The following is a 17,852-nucleotide window of genomic DNA, read 5'->3' on the forward strand; positions in this document are numbered from 1 at the left end:
CAGGATATTTTTCAGAGTTTTACACTTGACTCATTAGGCTGTAATAGGTACCATAATGTACTTCCACTCACTATCCCTAGGGGAACAACAAAGGGCAAGAACTTCACACAGTTCTGCTCAATTTCAGAAACAGCACTATGTAAAGATGAAGAAGTTTGTTAAAAAGAAACTAAAAGCAAGTTCTTGTGGGCTTGCTTGAAATTACTGGAGAGCAGTGTTAAGCGATACACCTAGACAAATACATAAAATAATGTATCCGTTACCTCTTGGGAGTTAGGTCTTACAGTTATAATTTAAAAAAAAAAATAAACTCGATGGTTGGAAGTGATTAAAAAAGCAAATTAATGTTAGGAATTATTAGGAAAGTAATTCTTTTTACTATTATAACATCAGTATGCTGGCTGCATATCCGGTGTTCTCATCTCAAAAAGGCTATAGTAGACTCAGGAAAAAACTGAGAATGGCAAGAACGATGATCATAGGGATGAGCTGGCTTCGATGCAAGAAATTATTAAGTAGAATAGGCCTCTTTACCTTCAAAACAATACAGTTTAAGAATGTTATCACAGAAGTCTACTAAATCATAATCGGCATGCGAAGGATGGGTAGGAATTGACTGTAACTTCTGCTACAAGAATTAATGGCCATCAAAACAAAACCAAACCAAACCAAACAAAACAAAACAGTAGGAGCCAGATCCAATCCCAAAGGAGGTGGTTTCTCATGCAGCAGGGTACAGGTCTGGTCCTTGCGAAAGGAAGGTTTGGTTGCAGTGAGCATACGTGGATTCAAGTAATTGGAAGTGATATGTATTAAGGATTACCCAGTAGAAAAAAACACATCAGTCTCAGAGAATCCCTTGAACTGAAAATATTGAGAGTCTAGGAGAGTCATTAAGGGAAATGCCACACTTGCCTTGTTCTTGTTCATGGGCATCCACCTACAGGCACCGCTGGGGAGGTGGGCGGCTTAGACAGGCACCAGAGCTGAGCCACTTGGACATTTCTTACACTCTCTTCTTAGATTGAAATGATTATGTATATGTCTTTAAACTTTTGTAATTCAGGTGTCCTTTTAGAATAGATTTCTTTTAGCTGTGGGTTGTTTGGTTTAGGATTTTTTTGGTGTTGTGGTTTTGTTTGTTTGTTTGCTTTTGTGTGTATGTGTGTTTGGTTTTATTTTTCTTGTTGTCTGTACCATCTCCACGTCATGTAATGACAATTACACAAACTGCTTTTGGGACTAGGGCCTTCTGGTGCCAAATGATGTTCAAGTGTGTAGGTGGCAAGAACTCTCAGTAAAAAAATGTGAACTTCAGAGATCTCTAAAAGTATCTCTGCTGAAAAACTGGAGATGACATTTATATAAGGGAAATATGCTAATTGGTACCAATTGCTAATTACTATCTCAAGAAATGAGGGAGGGAGATAGTTAATTGCAAATTCTATTAAAGACAGAACTTATTTCACGTGTCAACTGCTGTTTGAAGATGAAGCCTTTTTTTCTAGGCTAGTCAGCTAGGTTTTCTTCACAGCGAGAGTGTGTCTGTGGGGGGTGGGATGTGCAGAGAGAGCCTGGTGATTAGCTCAGACTTGCTGCAGAACTTGCGTGGAACTCAGACACGTTTGATGATTCCAACCCTGCACGGCCTGGAAGAAGCAATTTAAAATCTGCCATGTCTACTGAAATTGTAACTGCCAGGAGTTTCCAGACTATCTGATTCTCAAGAAAGCTGGACAGTTATTATCAGATAAGTGTAACTGTGAAAAATGGGATATGCTTTTCAGTAAGAGTAAAATTTCTGAATTTAATTAAAAGAAACTTTTAATTCTTTACTTTCATCAGACAGCACTTTTCCTCACAAGCAGGTAGCAGCACACCACATATGGCAACACCTGCTTAATTCAGTTTGTGTGTGTAGAGGTGAGAATATCCAATTAACTACATTACCATGGGACTAATATACCCAAATTGTGCAGCTAACTTAAGCAGGGAGAAAATAAAATTTTTAAGTCCCATTTTCTAATCAATGTCTGCCTTAGTTTCCCGTCATTGAAGGGAATCTCTTCATTAATACAAGCTTACTCTTGAATGACAGAAGTCAGCTATCAGTTGCTTTACTCAGCTATGAACCACCTAGTGGGAGCCTTTTAAAATTTAAAAATGCTCAATGTTCTTTTTCTCTTTTTTAATGAAGCCCTAGTTAATTCCCCACAACAAACATGATTCTATTTCTGTTACCAAACAAAATTTGCCACTGACATGAAACCTTTTCTTAGGTTTTCATTGTTTTAATCAACCAAAATGTTCCATACATGATTTTCAGAAGCTCTGTAAGGTGAACACCCATCCTCTTTTACCAAAAAAGTCTTACCTCTACTATAAGCACATACAGATTTATTAGTAGCATTTCTCATTCAAGAATTAATTTTACACCAGGTTTTTGCTGATAATTCTATGTCCTTCAACTATTTTTAATGGTTGAATGATCATATTTGTATCATAAATAATTACTTAGCTGCTAAAAAAGCATGAGTCAAAATTTTAAACCATAGAGAAAAAAAAGGTCGTCGCTCCTGAAGAGAGCCTAGCTGTTGAAAATTTCAGTACATACAGTAAACTTGAATGGCTGAGAACAAGAGGAACCTAAAACAACTTTTTTATAACATTTGATGATATTCATGCTATAATTATGCAGTAGTTTCTGTAGTTTCTTTTATTCTGTTTGCTGTAAGTGAGGAAATAATGGTTTCAGTTGAATGTCTTCATCATAAGCTACTTTCATCAGGCTAAGCATGCCCTGTGGAGACTCTCAATGTTTATTTCTTACCCTATGCTAAACTCAAGGTATAATAAAATGCAGGATTAATTAAAAACTTAAGAAATGTAGTAAATACTTATTCTTGAATGATGCACCTAGGGTATCTGTGCTATCACCTGGATGTTATAGCCTTCTGCAGTTATTGAGATGTAAGATGGTATATCCCATCCCATATAAGAACATATGTTCTGCCTTTAAGGGTCCAATTTATTATCCATTGGTAACACCAAAAAGCCCCTACCTGCACTACCAAGCTGTGCATACCGAAACAGTACCTAAAACATAATTTGAAACTGCTAAACTAAGCAAACACCCAAGTGGTGTTTTCAGGGCACAGTGCAGGAGCTGCCATCAGAATTTGGACAGATTCATTGGAAACCTGTTCTGGCACTGGCACTGTTCAGCTATTACTCTTTTTTTTTCCCTCCTCTTAGCTTTTTCTGGAACAAATTCTATGTTGTCATCAGGGCACTGTGCAACCTGATTGTAGTGTCTGAGGAACACATTCTACTGAGTAAATAAATATTTTTCATGTAACACAGAGAACAAAGAAAACATGCTAACGACAGCATGACCATAGCAAAACCAGAAGCCACTCCTTCAGAGAAATTCTATTTTTACTTCATGTTTTAGTGGCTTATTAATTTTTTAAATTTTCCATGTTTGATATCTCCTCAGAAGTGCTTTTTGATTTTTTTATGCTTGACCAAATTTGCTGTGCTGCTCTTAAGCAATGAAAAAAAAGGAAAGGAAGGTGACAGGACAGTAGGGGAGGGAGGGAGGAAACAAGGAGAGAGGGATAAGGAAAGGAAGAAAAGACAGGTATTAGGGTGCCATATAACTGCAAATTGTTAATAAATAAGGTTTTGCAATAGGAGCGGTTTAGACTTCATTTATGGAGAAATGCTTTCCTTAAAAGCAGAAATAGACGAAACTTTCTGATGTCAGTGACTGATGCATCTGGATACGCATCTGTTTTTTTAACAAAGCTCCATACTGGCCAAGATTCATGTTTTGGCTGCCACTGCACTCTAGGGATAATTTTTAATAACTTAAAAAATAACTTTTTAACTTTTCGTGTCCTACATGATAGATTTTTTGTAGTACATTCTCCTCATGATATTTCAAAAGATATTGAGGGGAGCCCCAGGGTAAATTGGCAGAGACAGTGCAGAAGGGAGAGCCCTCCACCTGCCCTCCAAAACACTTACAAATTCACAATATAATTAAAGGATTCAGGCTGCCCCTATGTTAGGGAATTGAATGGGTCCAGGCACTGGAATCCAGTTGTCTGTACTGTTAAATTGTTCATGGTTTGGCCTGATTTTGATTTGAACTCTCTAGCAATGACCCAGCAACTTTGGGCAGGGTTCACCATCCCCAGTTGGCAGTTTGTAAGGAGGGAGGCCACTATTGGACTTTAACAACACAGACGTGGCCAAACTGCACCAGCTGGCCTCACAGCCCATGACCGGACAAGGCATTATTTCTTGACTATTTAAAATATGGCACTTGATTGATTTTGGCAATGGATTGTATGACATGTTTTCCCTTCACAACAAAGAGCAGTATTCAATGGTACAAACAATCTATCACAGACTCATGTTCTTATGGCCCAAAACTTGTGAAAAAATAAACAACCTTCACATATCTTTCCAAAAGTACAGATGTCATCTGGTGCTCTGCTAGGTGTTATGTATACATTATATATATAATATTTGTGTATACACACACACATTCAGCACCACTTCTCCCATGGCTGAAGATACTAAGTGACATTACTGAAAATGACATAGGTTTCATCACGTATCAGACTGTTCCTCCCTTATTATCCCCTTCTACTGTTTCTTTTCTCCTTTCCCTGTTTATGCTTTCTTCTTTCTGAATTCTTCAACTTCATTTTTCTCCTTTGTATTTTTTCTTCCTCCTTGCAGTAGAGGATATTAGCAAAATGATAGCACAAACACCCCTGAGTAGGTCAGGCATGAGCATCACCCAGCAGAAGACAGTCAGATTTGCATTCTCATTAAGCAGTTACCTCTGTTATAGCAAGACAAATGCTGCCTTCCTCCCACACAAACACCTTGCCAAAGAAAATTCCAACCATTGCCACATACAACATAACATAACATAAAAACCCAACAATAAAATAAAAAACCCAAACAAAACAAAAACATAGTAACAACCACCAAAAAACCCACAGACAACAAAAACCATGGAAATTATTTTTAACCAAATTACTTTTTTTATTATTTATATATCTTATGCCAGCCTCACCATCTCAAGTAAAGACCATCTTAACCAAGGATGCTACTCCACAGAATGAAAACAGGAGCTCTCCCTTCACTAGTTTCATCTGTACAGATGCATGGCTAGCAAGCAGGGAGAGCAGAAAAAACCTTTCACTGAGTACCATTCTAATCCAGACCGTCCCTCAACAATTAAGGATGATATTTTACTCTTCGATATGCTTGTGTGGCAGTGACTCTGACAGATTGGTTCAGAATACAGTGTAAGTCTGCTTATTTCTTTGTGTCAATCTAATATAAAGTTCATTCTCCTGGTCATTCTTTGACTAGGTCAAATGAGATTAAATGTTACAGAATGGAATTACAAAGAGCATTTCAACACAGCGAAGACATGGAAATTTTCCGTACCATGAAGAACCACCCAAATGCTTTAATCTTACCTCCCTGAGGGGATCATTGAGCTCATTGAGAATGTTTTCTTCATCAAAGATCTTGCCTTGGTAGCGGTGCTCATAGTAATCATGGATCTTCTGGCGCATTTCAGCAGGTAACTTGTGGAATGACATGTACTGTTCCACTTGTTTGTACTGTCAGGGCAATAAAAGGAAGACAGTTAAAAAAAAACAAAACCCAAAAACCAACACATCCTTTTTACTGTCTAAAAGCATCCAGAAAATGAAAATTCATTTATGTACCCACTTAAGATTGATATATTTTATAAAGATAATATTTTATTCATATATTGGAGAACTCTCACACAAATATTAGTTAATTTAGTATTACTCATGTAACCGCACAACAACTACAACTTACAGAAACTGCCTTTAGTGGCAAAGCTGATATACACATTAATATACAAGTTTTAGAAGCCAAACCTCACACTTGTCACATGTTCCCTAAAATCCCAGCTCTACAATTTTTAGCCCATTCCATGTGGCAGATAGGGAAGCTGTACAAAGTGTGCATCCACATGTCCAGTGCTGCAGAGAGAGTTTAACACGTGAAATTTCAGGAATTGTCTGCGCTGTATTAGTATGCAACATATTAATGTCACGTATGCTTATAAGATGACTGAAGAAAAAAGTTAAAATCTGTGGAGATAATTATGTAGAAAGCATTCCTCAGAAGGAATGAAAAGAGAAGCGAACTGGAGAAATAGGCATGGCACCAGAAAATGAGGGAAGAGAGCAACACCAGGGCCCAGAAGACTGAGAGAACTTCACTTCATCTATCTTGTTTCTACTAGTCCTCTGTCCTGTCTTCTGCTTTGTTTGCTTCCCTTCTTCAGAAGCCTCTCTGGATAGCATAATTTTCAGAAAAGAAAGTCCTGAACTAACATTCTCAGAGTTGTACTGTACTAAACTTGATGGTACATCCAAGACCCACAAAACTGAGAAGTTGCCTAAACCACATATGGGCAAGTACCACCTGAGCAAGACTTCTGCCCCTCAGACCCCCTGTCCTGGTCCCAGCTGAAGGGGATGAGGCACTGAGGCAGAGGATAAAACCCCTTCCAGGCTTACAGTTAAAACTTGACAGAAACTTGGTTTACTTATGTAAAGAGTCTTCCCTTTTTTTTTTCCTCATTTTTTCCTGCATATTTAGATAATGAAGTCTTAATTAGGACCAGCATCTCTGCAGAGCAATTGAATGAATTTATAATGTACATGCACTCCTTATGAAATGCAGCACATATCCTTTAACTTTGAATATATATACATTGTGTAAATACATATGTATAATTGGACGCTGCTCCATCCTCGGCATTGAAATTAGTTTTTGCTTTACAAAGTGGCAAAATCTTAGATGGAGCCACATGTATGACATGCATTCCCTAAATAAGAAGAAAGTAATTTTGCATGGGACTATTTAACAAAGTATGATGAATATATAAGACTGATTCAACCTTTGTACGGCTACTTTGCACCTCTGAAGCAGCAATTCTTCGCCCTCATCCTCTAGAAGCAAGATTTAAATTTGCATGCTCATACTGGTTTCCATTCTGATTTGGAAAAAATTATCCATATATTGTGGCTATGAATCAGAGTTCTGGGCCACCAGCAGATAAGCTCTAGCATAAACAAGGTATTGGCTCTATTATAAGATTACCTCACTAATCAGTTGCAGCTAATCTAGATACTGATTTACCTGGAAGGAAGGGGTATGAGATTGCCCAGTGCTCTCTATATTAATATCTCTCCAAGGCGGTCAGACAGTCCCTGCTGCTGTGCAGTGCACTGCGCAATGTCTTTGTGTCTGTGTCCAGCCCACCATGGCTGTGGCCTCACATATGGACGTGTCACATGTGTCACACGTCTCAGCACACGCGGGCAGGGAAAGGACTTCTCTGTGCTCCCCAGCACAGGGGCTGCACCCCTTTACCCAATCTCGTTCGTATACTGACCTGCTTGAGCGACACTAATAGAAGTAATCCTTGCTAGTAAAAAATATACATTCATGGAGATGTATAATGCAAGCGAGCTGCAAAGGACTTTAATACCAGAATGACCTTGAAGAAGAGAACATTCACGCTAAAAGCAATTTGCTTTGCCAGCAATTTACATTGCTCTCTTTCATTAGTGCTGTTATTTGAATAGGTTCTTTCTCCCACACAAGCAAGTTCTTTTCTCTACCAGAGTTTACGCTTACACATGAGAATTTTAGGGAAACAAAAATTATAAAACTAGTAGGAACGTAGAGCTTATCTCTGGTGTGTCTCAGAATGTTTCCAAGTAACACATAGAATAATAGGGACAGCTGCATATAAGCAATATTCTCTTTAAAAAATGTATAACAAGGAATTAAAGTCTCCCACAATTCCCAGAAATATTTAGCCATTCAAAATACTATCAAGGTCTTTTTCTGTGTCGAAATATCTGACTATCACTATCACCCTGTAATAAATCTTTTCCTGATCTTTCTCAGTGTGATTTTCATATTCTGTATCATTCATGCCACTATTACTCCCTTCTTGACATTGTTATAGCATTCACGTGAAGTCTTCCCTCAAAACTTTTAACTTATTATTTTCTTCAGTGACTGGTATCTTTCACTAACTCAGTCCAAGTAAAAATTCTACTTTTATTTCTCAGAAAAGCAAGTTCATTTTTTCAACCTGCTATATGTTATTCGCTATATTGAGCATATCCTATATTAGTCATCACTTTGGTGTGTCACATGCCAGTGGCAAAAAACTGTGCTAAAATGAAGATAAAAAGAGAGCAAAATTGATAAGGTCTTGTTCATTTTTTTTTAATAATAAACCACTAATTTTCTAAAGTTAATTTAAAAGAATAGTTTATCTCTGGGTACCACAGATATCAATAACGGTTAGAAATGGAGGCATTTTTTACTTTTAAATAATTATACTGATTTTTTGGTAGTTTTTTGTTTGTTTTGATCGTGGTTTTTTAGTTTGCTTGTTTGTTTTTTGCTCTTGCAAAAAAAGCAAATAATTTAAAGAGAACGGAACTACTCTCTGGGAAAAAATTACAGGTCAAAAAGGTTTAAAAAGTCTCATTAGCACCGTGAATCCCTTGAATAAATACAAAAATCCACTAGCTTCTTCCCCTGATTTTCCCAAGTGTGATTTTACATATGAAGTTCATAAAATTGTAAGTGAAGTTAAATTTTGTCAACACTTTGTATTTTAGTCATATTCAAAAGAACTGTAGCTGATCCTGAGTCATCCATCAGACCTGACACTTGAACCTGCATCTTCATATATAAGTGGAATAATTTCTCTCTAATGGCTTTTCTCATCACACTGTATGCTGTATCGTTTTCCTTCTAGATTGAAAATTTTCATTTGCCCCCCCCCCCCCTTTTTTTTTCCTGTTTGTTTTGGTTCATTCAGAAAGAAATGTCTTAATTCCACACTCACAAAAGCACTTCTGGTGCTTTTCTTCTATCTGTGTGAAATAACTGTCAGTGTCACGACAAGTTCCCTCAAAACTGACTTTAATTACTTTTTTTTTTCTATTTTTTTTTCTTTTTTATGGTCTTTTCTTATGGCTCACAAAAAGTCCCAGACTACATTTAAAATATAAATGACTGTGCAAAACCACTCCTTTTAAATTTCAGATTGCCTTTCCACCCTTGCTAATGCCTGACACTAAGGAGAGCTACATTTTTCTAGGAAGAAGCACTTTGTAAGGGACTCCATGTATGCGTGTACAAAGAGATGTCAGAGGCAACAGCAAACTATCTCCAATTCCAGAGTTCTGAGGAGAGAAAGAAGAGGCATCCAGCCTATTGAGCAGAGACTGTGCTGGATTAAGGCACAGCAAGAAAAAGGAAAGATAAGAAAAATGTTTTTAAATTGTTCTGTCTGATGTTATTACACTCGAGCATGAATTTATTTCCATAAAACTCTAAACACGGTCAAGTTAACCTAAATATGTTTGCCTGTTATCAAATTCTTTCAGACTGCTTTAAATCACTCCTTAACGCATAATGATGTAACTGATTGCCATTAAATGGAAAGATTGTCACTTTCCCTTCCCTTTCCTTCCCTTCCCCTGGATTACCTGGTTTATACTCTGAATTCTGGAGATCACAGGCCTTCTGATCCTACTTGATGCAATTTTAAATGCTTTTCTAATGCATACAAATACATATTTTTTATCCTGCTGTGCTTCTATACTATCTACACTTTTTCTTTGGCCTGTAGAAAGAATATATTCTTTTTGCACTTTAGTTTTACTCCCTCTCAAATTCATTACATGCTTACCTTATATATTCATAAAAGTAAACAGTATTTTTGAATGCTGATGCTGTTTTCCATGCCTGTTACAACTACATATTCATGGTGTTTTCAATATCACACTGAATGGAAAAAATATTGTGTTGCTGACGACTCCACACCTATCTCTTTTTTAAGATGAATATTGAATTGTTTCTCCTAAAATAAGTACATATATTAATGTGATTTATATATTGCACTGCCATAATTTCTGTAATTTCTGTCTCAGTGTTTTACATTCATCGCTGAAATGAAAATGCCTAAAAATGCTACACAAATAAACGAATAAAATTGCTGAAGTAGGCACGAGATAAGTGGATTTCAAAGTCAAGTAATATTTCACAGATTTTTACTGAAAAGCACCATCCAGTAATAATTGTTTCTTGTTGTTTCAGCCATAATCTTATTAATGGGATCCTTGTATGTGGCAAAATTCTGCCACTGTGCTCCTCCAGTAACAGGTAAGTAGTATGACATCAATCATATGAGGTCCTTGGTAGAGTTGGTTAGGAAACTGGAGTTATTCTTAAAAAAATAGATATGGAAAAAAGGCAAAGGAGAGAAGTGAGGTCTTTTTCACTCAGAAAGGTATTATCCAAGCCCAGGGACAATATCATATCTTTAGGTATTTTTCTACAAGGCTTGGTCCACCTGGATATCTGGAAAACTCCTAAAGGGCCCACAACCAAAGCAGGGGAAGCGCTGGCAATAGTACATGTGAAAGCAAGTAAAATTTGCCTTACACCAGCTTTGTTTGTGAGAACAGGATGAGGTCTATACACCCTAAAGCAAATAAGTTTTGTGTAGATGACATGTTACAGTCTGCATAGCAGGTGACACACAGAAGAGATCCCAGAAACTTCTGATACATCCTAATACATAAATTATTTTCATCTTTGTAAACTTTCATCTACTAATTCAAAAAAAGCAAGCGAATCAAAAGATAGCAAACTACTATCACCAAAATTGGACTCTGAACAGAAACTTTTAGAATTATAAAATTAAGACTGCTCTCTTTCTGTGTTAAACAGACTGTGTGAACTGACAACAAAAATTGGGAAGTTATTCATGCGATACCTTAGTTCAGCTTTCTAAAAGTCAAGTGTTTAATTTAAACCAGTTATCCTGATTCTCTCTCCTGTAACCAGCGAGAGATAAAAAGGGACAATTAATCTCATTCTAAAATTCATGTCTTGCCTATATGGAAGAAACTCACCTTTGTAATCCTTATCTCTCTCTCCATTCATCCTAGGGGAGGTCTAAATGACTATTAATGACCAATTTGCTCATCATCAACTGTAACCATGTATTTTAAAACATAAATTATTTGAAGTTTCTAAAATATGAACCTTTCTATTGTGATACACTATATACAGCGTCTGATCCAACATGAAAATACTAAAGGTTTCCTTTCAAGTTCAATCATTTGCTCTTATAACTGTGCTTCTAAAATTTCATACTTAAAGGAATAAATTTAATAAATCTGATTATCAAAAGAAGAAAGTGAATGCTACAGGGCGGCATTGATGAATCTTTATTTATCAAATGCCAGGTGAGGATGTTATATTTGTATTCCAAATTTCTTATTTAAAAAAAAAATATAAATAAATAAAAGATGGGTTCTCTGAGTTGGAAGGGCTATTTATGATTCTCTCTGAATTGAAGTAAGGGAAAGGTAGTTAGTATGCCAACACATCACTGAATAACAACTAACAGAATACACGGAACTACAGAACTGTCTGATACATAAATGATTTAATTTTAGTAAAGAATTATAAAATTTCATCCCTAACTTTTTAGTAGTGACTAAACCAATGATTCAGGTGACTGTCAGTTATCTTATCTGGCAGAACATATGACATTTCAACAACCACCTTTTCTTAATAGGTTTTCAAGTAAGTGTTGAATAAAAAGGCACAGCCCAAATATGTTCATGTTATTCAAATAGCATTTTCTTGGTAGAGTGTTTCTATAAACACAGAGTTTAAAATGTTATGAAACAATTTTCTAGTATGTTTTAATCCCTGTGAAAGTTCACTGGGTTTAGACCTCTGGGCTTCAAATGTAATTCCTGCACTTTCCACAAAATATAAGCAGGCATCATTGATGTCAAAATCCGTTTTCTCTCTGCTGTCGTGCTGCAAGGCCTTGAAATGAACCGAAGGAACCGAGCTTTGCCTCTGGAGATAATGAGAGCTGTATGGACATGGACAGAACTGAACGATGATCACACATTTGCAAAGAATAACAGCTGGGGAGAGGCTTTGCCAGGTTTTATTGCCTCTTACTCAGAATTATTCAAATGCATAAGTGGACTTGGAAAGCAAAACCTTAAGGAATTACACAAACTACTAAATATGCAGGAAACATATTCCTGGTTAAAAATGAAACGTATGAAAATAACTTTCTGGTTTACAATTCACAGAAATATCTGTAATGTCTACTATGCTTAAATTTGGTATTCAACTGAATGTTGTCTTGTCACTCAGATTACATTGATGAAGGAATTTAAAAAACACAAACTGAAGCTTCATCTGACCAAAAATTCACAGGCTATTAATTTTTAAGCAGTATATCTATATTTCATTAATTGAGATTTCATTCTGCAGCAGAAGGGCAAGTGCAAGTGCAGTGAATGAGCACTGAAAGAGTATAAAGGGGAAGAGTTTTTCTCCTTATGCAAAAGGCGTAACATCACTTTTTAAAAACAATCTTTCAGCAAAATATAGTTTTTAAAATTAGAGGGATAATGCAAAATTCTGTGCAGAGACCACATAATGAAAGTACATAACTTTCACTTAAAGATACTACTTTGAATGAAAACATTGTGTATTTTAAAGCACCCACTTTGCTTGAACTTTATAAGCTTTTTCAATTAAATTCCGTATATTCTATTATGCATCACCATTTAAATGGTATATACAAACTACATGTTGTGTCCCCTCCCCAGAAAAAAGAGAATGGGTAATTTCCTATAGCACATTTCCCCCTTTTTATTATATCTACCTCCCTCTCACATGAAGTAATTAATTCATTTGCTTTTTGCACTCAGTCATTTGAGAAATTAGATAATAGGTTGTTTACAAGCTTTTAAAATGACCTCTTAACCCGTATTCAACAGTTCCAGCTCACTAGCTGAGCTTCATGGTTGTATGTCTAAATTTCACATGATATTTCTTCTGTTTGCTGAATGAATAATCTAATCTGTAGAAATAAAAATAATATCTGAAAAAAATCCCTGAGGCTTGATTCTCCCACGAAGATTTTTAATAACATGAGACAATCATAGACAGCAGAGGCTACATTTTTTATCCCTTTCTGAGAACTTCCAGTCTAATTTCATAAGTGGGTTTTATGTTAAAATAATAATAAAAGACATTAAGTTACAGATTAATGGGAAAGGAATGAGAAGAATTGTATAGCTTATATTTATTAATGGTTATTTAACAGATTTTTTATTCAATTTTCTCTTGTCACATTTATTCTGAGAACCTGGTATTTTTCACTTCTTTAACTCCATAACATGTCACCAGCTGCAAGCATTACTCCCGACATACAGTGGTGTAAATGAGGTAAACCCATTATTCCTGCTCACAAAAGATAGGGAACCCTTCTTTTTGGCCCAGCCATTGTCTGACCAGGGGAGCCTGGGCAGGGCACATAGATCCTGCAGGATGCTGTTACGTGCATCTTTTCCATCTCAGGCTGCAAACGGTGCTATTTAAGGAACCGGTCAGCTGGGTGATACAAGGTCTCCAAAGTTATTACCTCCTCTCTTGCAGTTGTTGTCAGTCCTACAATCCATTCGACAACTGTTTGGTGCCTCGATTCACAGTTACAGAACCAAACAATAACATCCTGGGTCTGCTGCTCTGGGTTAGCTGTGCTGATACCTCCGGACTGCAGCTCAAGCTACTGGCAGATAGAACAGAACGGGGAACACGATCACCCATCAGCTCTGCTCCACAGTTAGGGGAATCCTGCCTCGCTAATGAGTATTCCTCATTACTGCAAGGCCCTCATGTTAAGCAAACACAGCATAGGTCTAAGCTTTTACCTACACCCTTTAGTTGAGAACCTGAATGATTTTTAGATTACTGGAGGACAGAAAGGAAAGAAAGGTCACAAACACCTTCCCAAGCTATAAAGAATTCTGGATAAATATTCCTAAACCATTTAAGCTCAACCTCTATTTAGTCTCACCCAGCATTTAAAAGCATTATCTTCAGCAGCTGATACTATGTATCTGCTATTTGCAGTGTTCATTTTCTTCCATATGTCAACAGTTTTTTCATCTGTATAGGAGCAGACTCATTGATTCTGCCCTATAATTAAAATAATCTCCTTACCCTTCTGCTTCATCCTGACTAGAGGGCTGCAGGTGGTTTCCATGCACTTGGCCAAGGGGGACTCTTGTCCAACCTTGTTCAACCTCTTGTTCAACCAGGAATCAAGAAACATTGCTGTACCCCTTGCAAGGTACATCTCGTGTTCATACAGTTCATCCTTTAAAAATACTTTTCATCCTAGCTTTGACTGGGATTATTAGGAAAAGAAAGAAAGGCTTTGCATGTGGAAATATCTCCATGTTTCAAATGGGCACAAGACTCAACTCCCCATCCCTTTTGTGTGGGTTCCCCCAATTACATTGGAAAAAGGAACGACTTCCATTTCACAAACACCTCTCATTTATGTGTAGTCCTTTGGCCCACAATGGCAGGTTATTTCATGAACCAGCTGAACTCTTGATCTGACTGTTGAGGCATCAAAGGATGATCTCTAACTGAATATTTGGTCACACTTGGAGTCAGCACTAAACATTTACTCATAGGATGATTATCTGTAATGATAACTGTATATACCAAAAACGAGTGAACACAGATGCTTCTCAGATGACCAGGGATCTGGTTGTGTTCAGAAAAGACACCAAACAGCGAACCTGCCAACTATTTGGTGATCTTGTTTCAGCAGTGGCAAAGTAATAAGCTCACTTATCCATCCCACAGTCACCGAATGGCTGAATTCACTATGAATCCAGTGATATTTGTACAGTCTACTTTACTCACTGTTACTCTATGTCTTACAGATATCTTCACAGAAAAAAAAAACAATAAAACCACCACCAAACAAAGAAAAATTCCCAAACAAACCCCAACAAAACCATTTTATAATCAACCATAGATCAAAATAAAGTTTCCTGCTTAATGGTGTCATAGGTTCACTTCTATAGTTCTTTATCATGAGATGAAACCGAAGTGATTTGTTTAGTCTAAAAGCTATCATCTGTTCACTATCTATTTTTCACTAATTACCCCCCAAAGAGTACTGTTGCTTGCAAGAATGCTTTAAGCTGTCATTTTACTCAGATGCAGTAATTAAACATTTCCTTTCAATTGCCTCAAAATACACAATCTCTTACTATTGTTCTTTTCAATTAGTGTAATTGAGAAATTAATTAAGTTATAGGGAATTTTCTGAATAGGATTTGTTTCCTTAGTCTGTTCTTTATTTTGTCCAAATTTGCTTTTTACTGTTTTAAAGAGTGTAGGGGACGGAAGGAGCATGAAAACTAGACTCAGTTCCTCTCTTCACGGAGGCAATGACAGAACTCTAATTTAATGAAACAACAACCAAAGCCCCGAGGCAAGAAAAGAAAAGCATCTCTTCTCCATGCTACTATAGGTGAAACTGCATCAAGTCCAAGGCAGGACGATTTTATTTTTTAATGAGAAAAATACTGTACAGATGACAGCTTAATTTAAAAATATCAGATATGCTGTAAGGGTCTCCTTAAAAGTGCCAGTTTCAAAGTGAAATTTAATACCTATTTAATACCATCTTGTACAATTTTCCTTTATCTTTCGAATGCTTTGGATTTTTTTTTTTTCTTTTTAATTTGCCTGTGCCAGTAAAAAAAGTATATACATTTTAAAACGTGCCCTGAGTGAAGGGAGAGGAGGCAGAAGGAGTAGTTCCCCACATTGTCTCTGGGTGAAGCGGGGGGCGAGGAAGATCAGTTCCTCTGCTCGGTCACCCCTTTAGCTTCATTCTGGCACAAGCAGCAGTTCATGCAGCTCAAGGACCTGTGATGGGACGTCTGTCCCTGGGCAATGAATGCACGCAATACAGGAACATTGCACTACGCTGAGTTCGGCCTGCGCTACCATGGCTTTAGCTAAATGGGCACGCTCGGTTGTTAGCAATTCGCCCACAAGAAATCCAGTTATTTCAAGAAGCAATTTGAAGCAGTAATTTAGAAGAGGAATACAGAAAAAAAAGGTATAATTAGGTTGAAATTATGTAACTTTATATCTATTGTTTAATAGTTGTAATGAAAAGAAGAAAAAAAGAAAAAGTTTTATTTGCACCATAATTGTTACATCTGCTTGGTGTTGTGCCAACAGCTAATGCTACTAGAAGCACCAGCACAAGGAAGACAGAAACACTGGAATGATACAGCTGCTGATCCTAGAAATTCTGGCTGTGATAAGACCTAATTATTGCTTGCTAGCTCTTCTTGCGTTAATTAGTGGAAAATGCCAATTCATCAAAAAGAACTTGCTTTTTAAATCGATCCATTTCAAAGACACTTGCATGGCAATAACTTTATCGTGCATGAGGAGGTCTGTCCAAAGCTAAAGGGAGAGACAAAGAGATTCTTCAGCAAACAAAGATGGTCCAGTTGCTCAATTATAGGATGTTTTGCTTTTCCTGACCTCTGATTAGAGACCTGAAATTGCCATTCCCTCATTTCACAGCAGTGTCCTAACGACAAGGAAATGGTTCTCCTAGGCTGTGCATCTCTCAGTATCTTTTCTGCTTTGCTTGATAAGCATCTATCAAGCTACCGAGAGACAGAAAGTTATCTTGTTCCTTGTAGAGATAGAAATAGCAATGTAGATGATCACATTTCACCTTGCTTTTCCAATAAAGTATAATTACTTACACAGAATCAAGGTAGTGAAAAAGACTGACAAAGACTCATCCCATGCAGATGCTACTCATGGGAAAGAAGAGTCTGCACAGGACCATTGGCTGTAATTAATTGATTTCCTTGAGATATTTAACATGTAAACACCTGAGCCAGTGTCAGACAGCTGCAGTACTAAGATTTTTTTTTAAACTGAAGGAGCTTAGAGGAGACCAGAAAACCTCTGCTCTGAGCATACAGCTTGTTACTGCATGATGCAAAGAGCCCTTCCACTTACACAGAACTGGTGATTATAATTTATTTTTTTAGATAATCTAAAAGTGTCTGTCAGACTGTTCAAGTCTCTAGCCTCACCTGAGTCACTGAGGTTAACAAACAATATCACACAATATTCATGATTCTGAGCCTTCTGCACCAAAAACTGCAACAGTCTGACAAATTGTTCCTCTTCTTCACATTCCCAGCTCTTGTGTTTCCTCCATTCTTACAAAATATATGTAATCTTATCTTCTTTTTCTCCTGACTTTATCTAGTCTTGAAGTACAAATACTTCAGAGGCATCCCTAGGGAAATGAATTTATGGCACCTGGAGGCTTCTCTGATAAATGACAGCCATGGCAGTAAAGTAATACTCCAAGCAACCTTTTGTACTCCCTTTAAAAGCATCACTGTAGACCTGACGGTTCCAGAGGAATGCCTGTAAGTGACAGGATGTATCTTCTGGTGTTCCAGAATTATGAAACTTATTCACTAGGTACAGAAAAAACTTATTAAGTTTTAATAAGACTTAAAAATAATTCTTTAATTAGAATAAAAATGAAAAATAAGAGAGCCCTGAAAGCCTATCAGGGATAGAAAAGCCAATGGAACACATTCTGCAAAGAACATATTTTAAGGTAATTTATAGCTTTCTTCAAACAAATAGACTAACGATTCCTGTGATACTCATGGCTGTGAAGAAATAGTTCGATGCATCAACCATTCAATCATCCAACTGCACCAAATCTTACATAAAGAGTAAGTCTTATTTTTCATTCTCCAAAAAGACAGACAAAAAGTTCTTAGTAATAGTGGATTACTTCCCACATCTCTATGGAGATTTAACTC

At 36.9% G+C, this 17,852-nt stretch overlaps 1 protein-coding gene across 1 annotated transcript in view; it reads right to left on the reverse strand.

The window, feature by feature from the left end:
* The window catches only part of HCN1 (hyperpolarization activated cyclic nucleotide gated potassium channel 1), a 194,412-nt gene that overhangs the window by 39,655 nt on the left and 136,905 nt on the right, over positions 1-17,852 (reverse strand). The window contains exon 5 of the mRNA XM_065656472.1: positions 5,511-5,657. Within this exon, the coding sequence (XP_065512544.1) occupies positions 5,511-5,657 (147 nt within the window). The remainder of the gene's footprint in view (positions 1-5,510; positions 5,658-17,852) is intronic.

The sequence above is a fragment of the Caloenas nicobarica genome, chromosome Z (genome assembly GCF_036013445.1).
Source record: "Caloenas nicobarica isolate bCalNic1 chromosome Z, bCalNic1.hap1, whole genome shotgun sequence".
Lineage (NCBI taxonomy): Eukaryota > Metazoa > Chordata > Aves > Columbiformes > Columbidae > Caloenas > Caloenas nicobarica.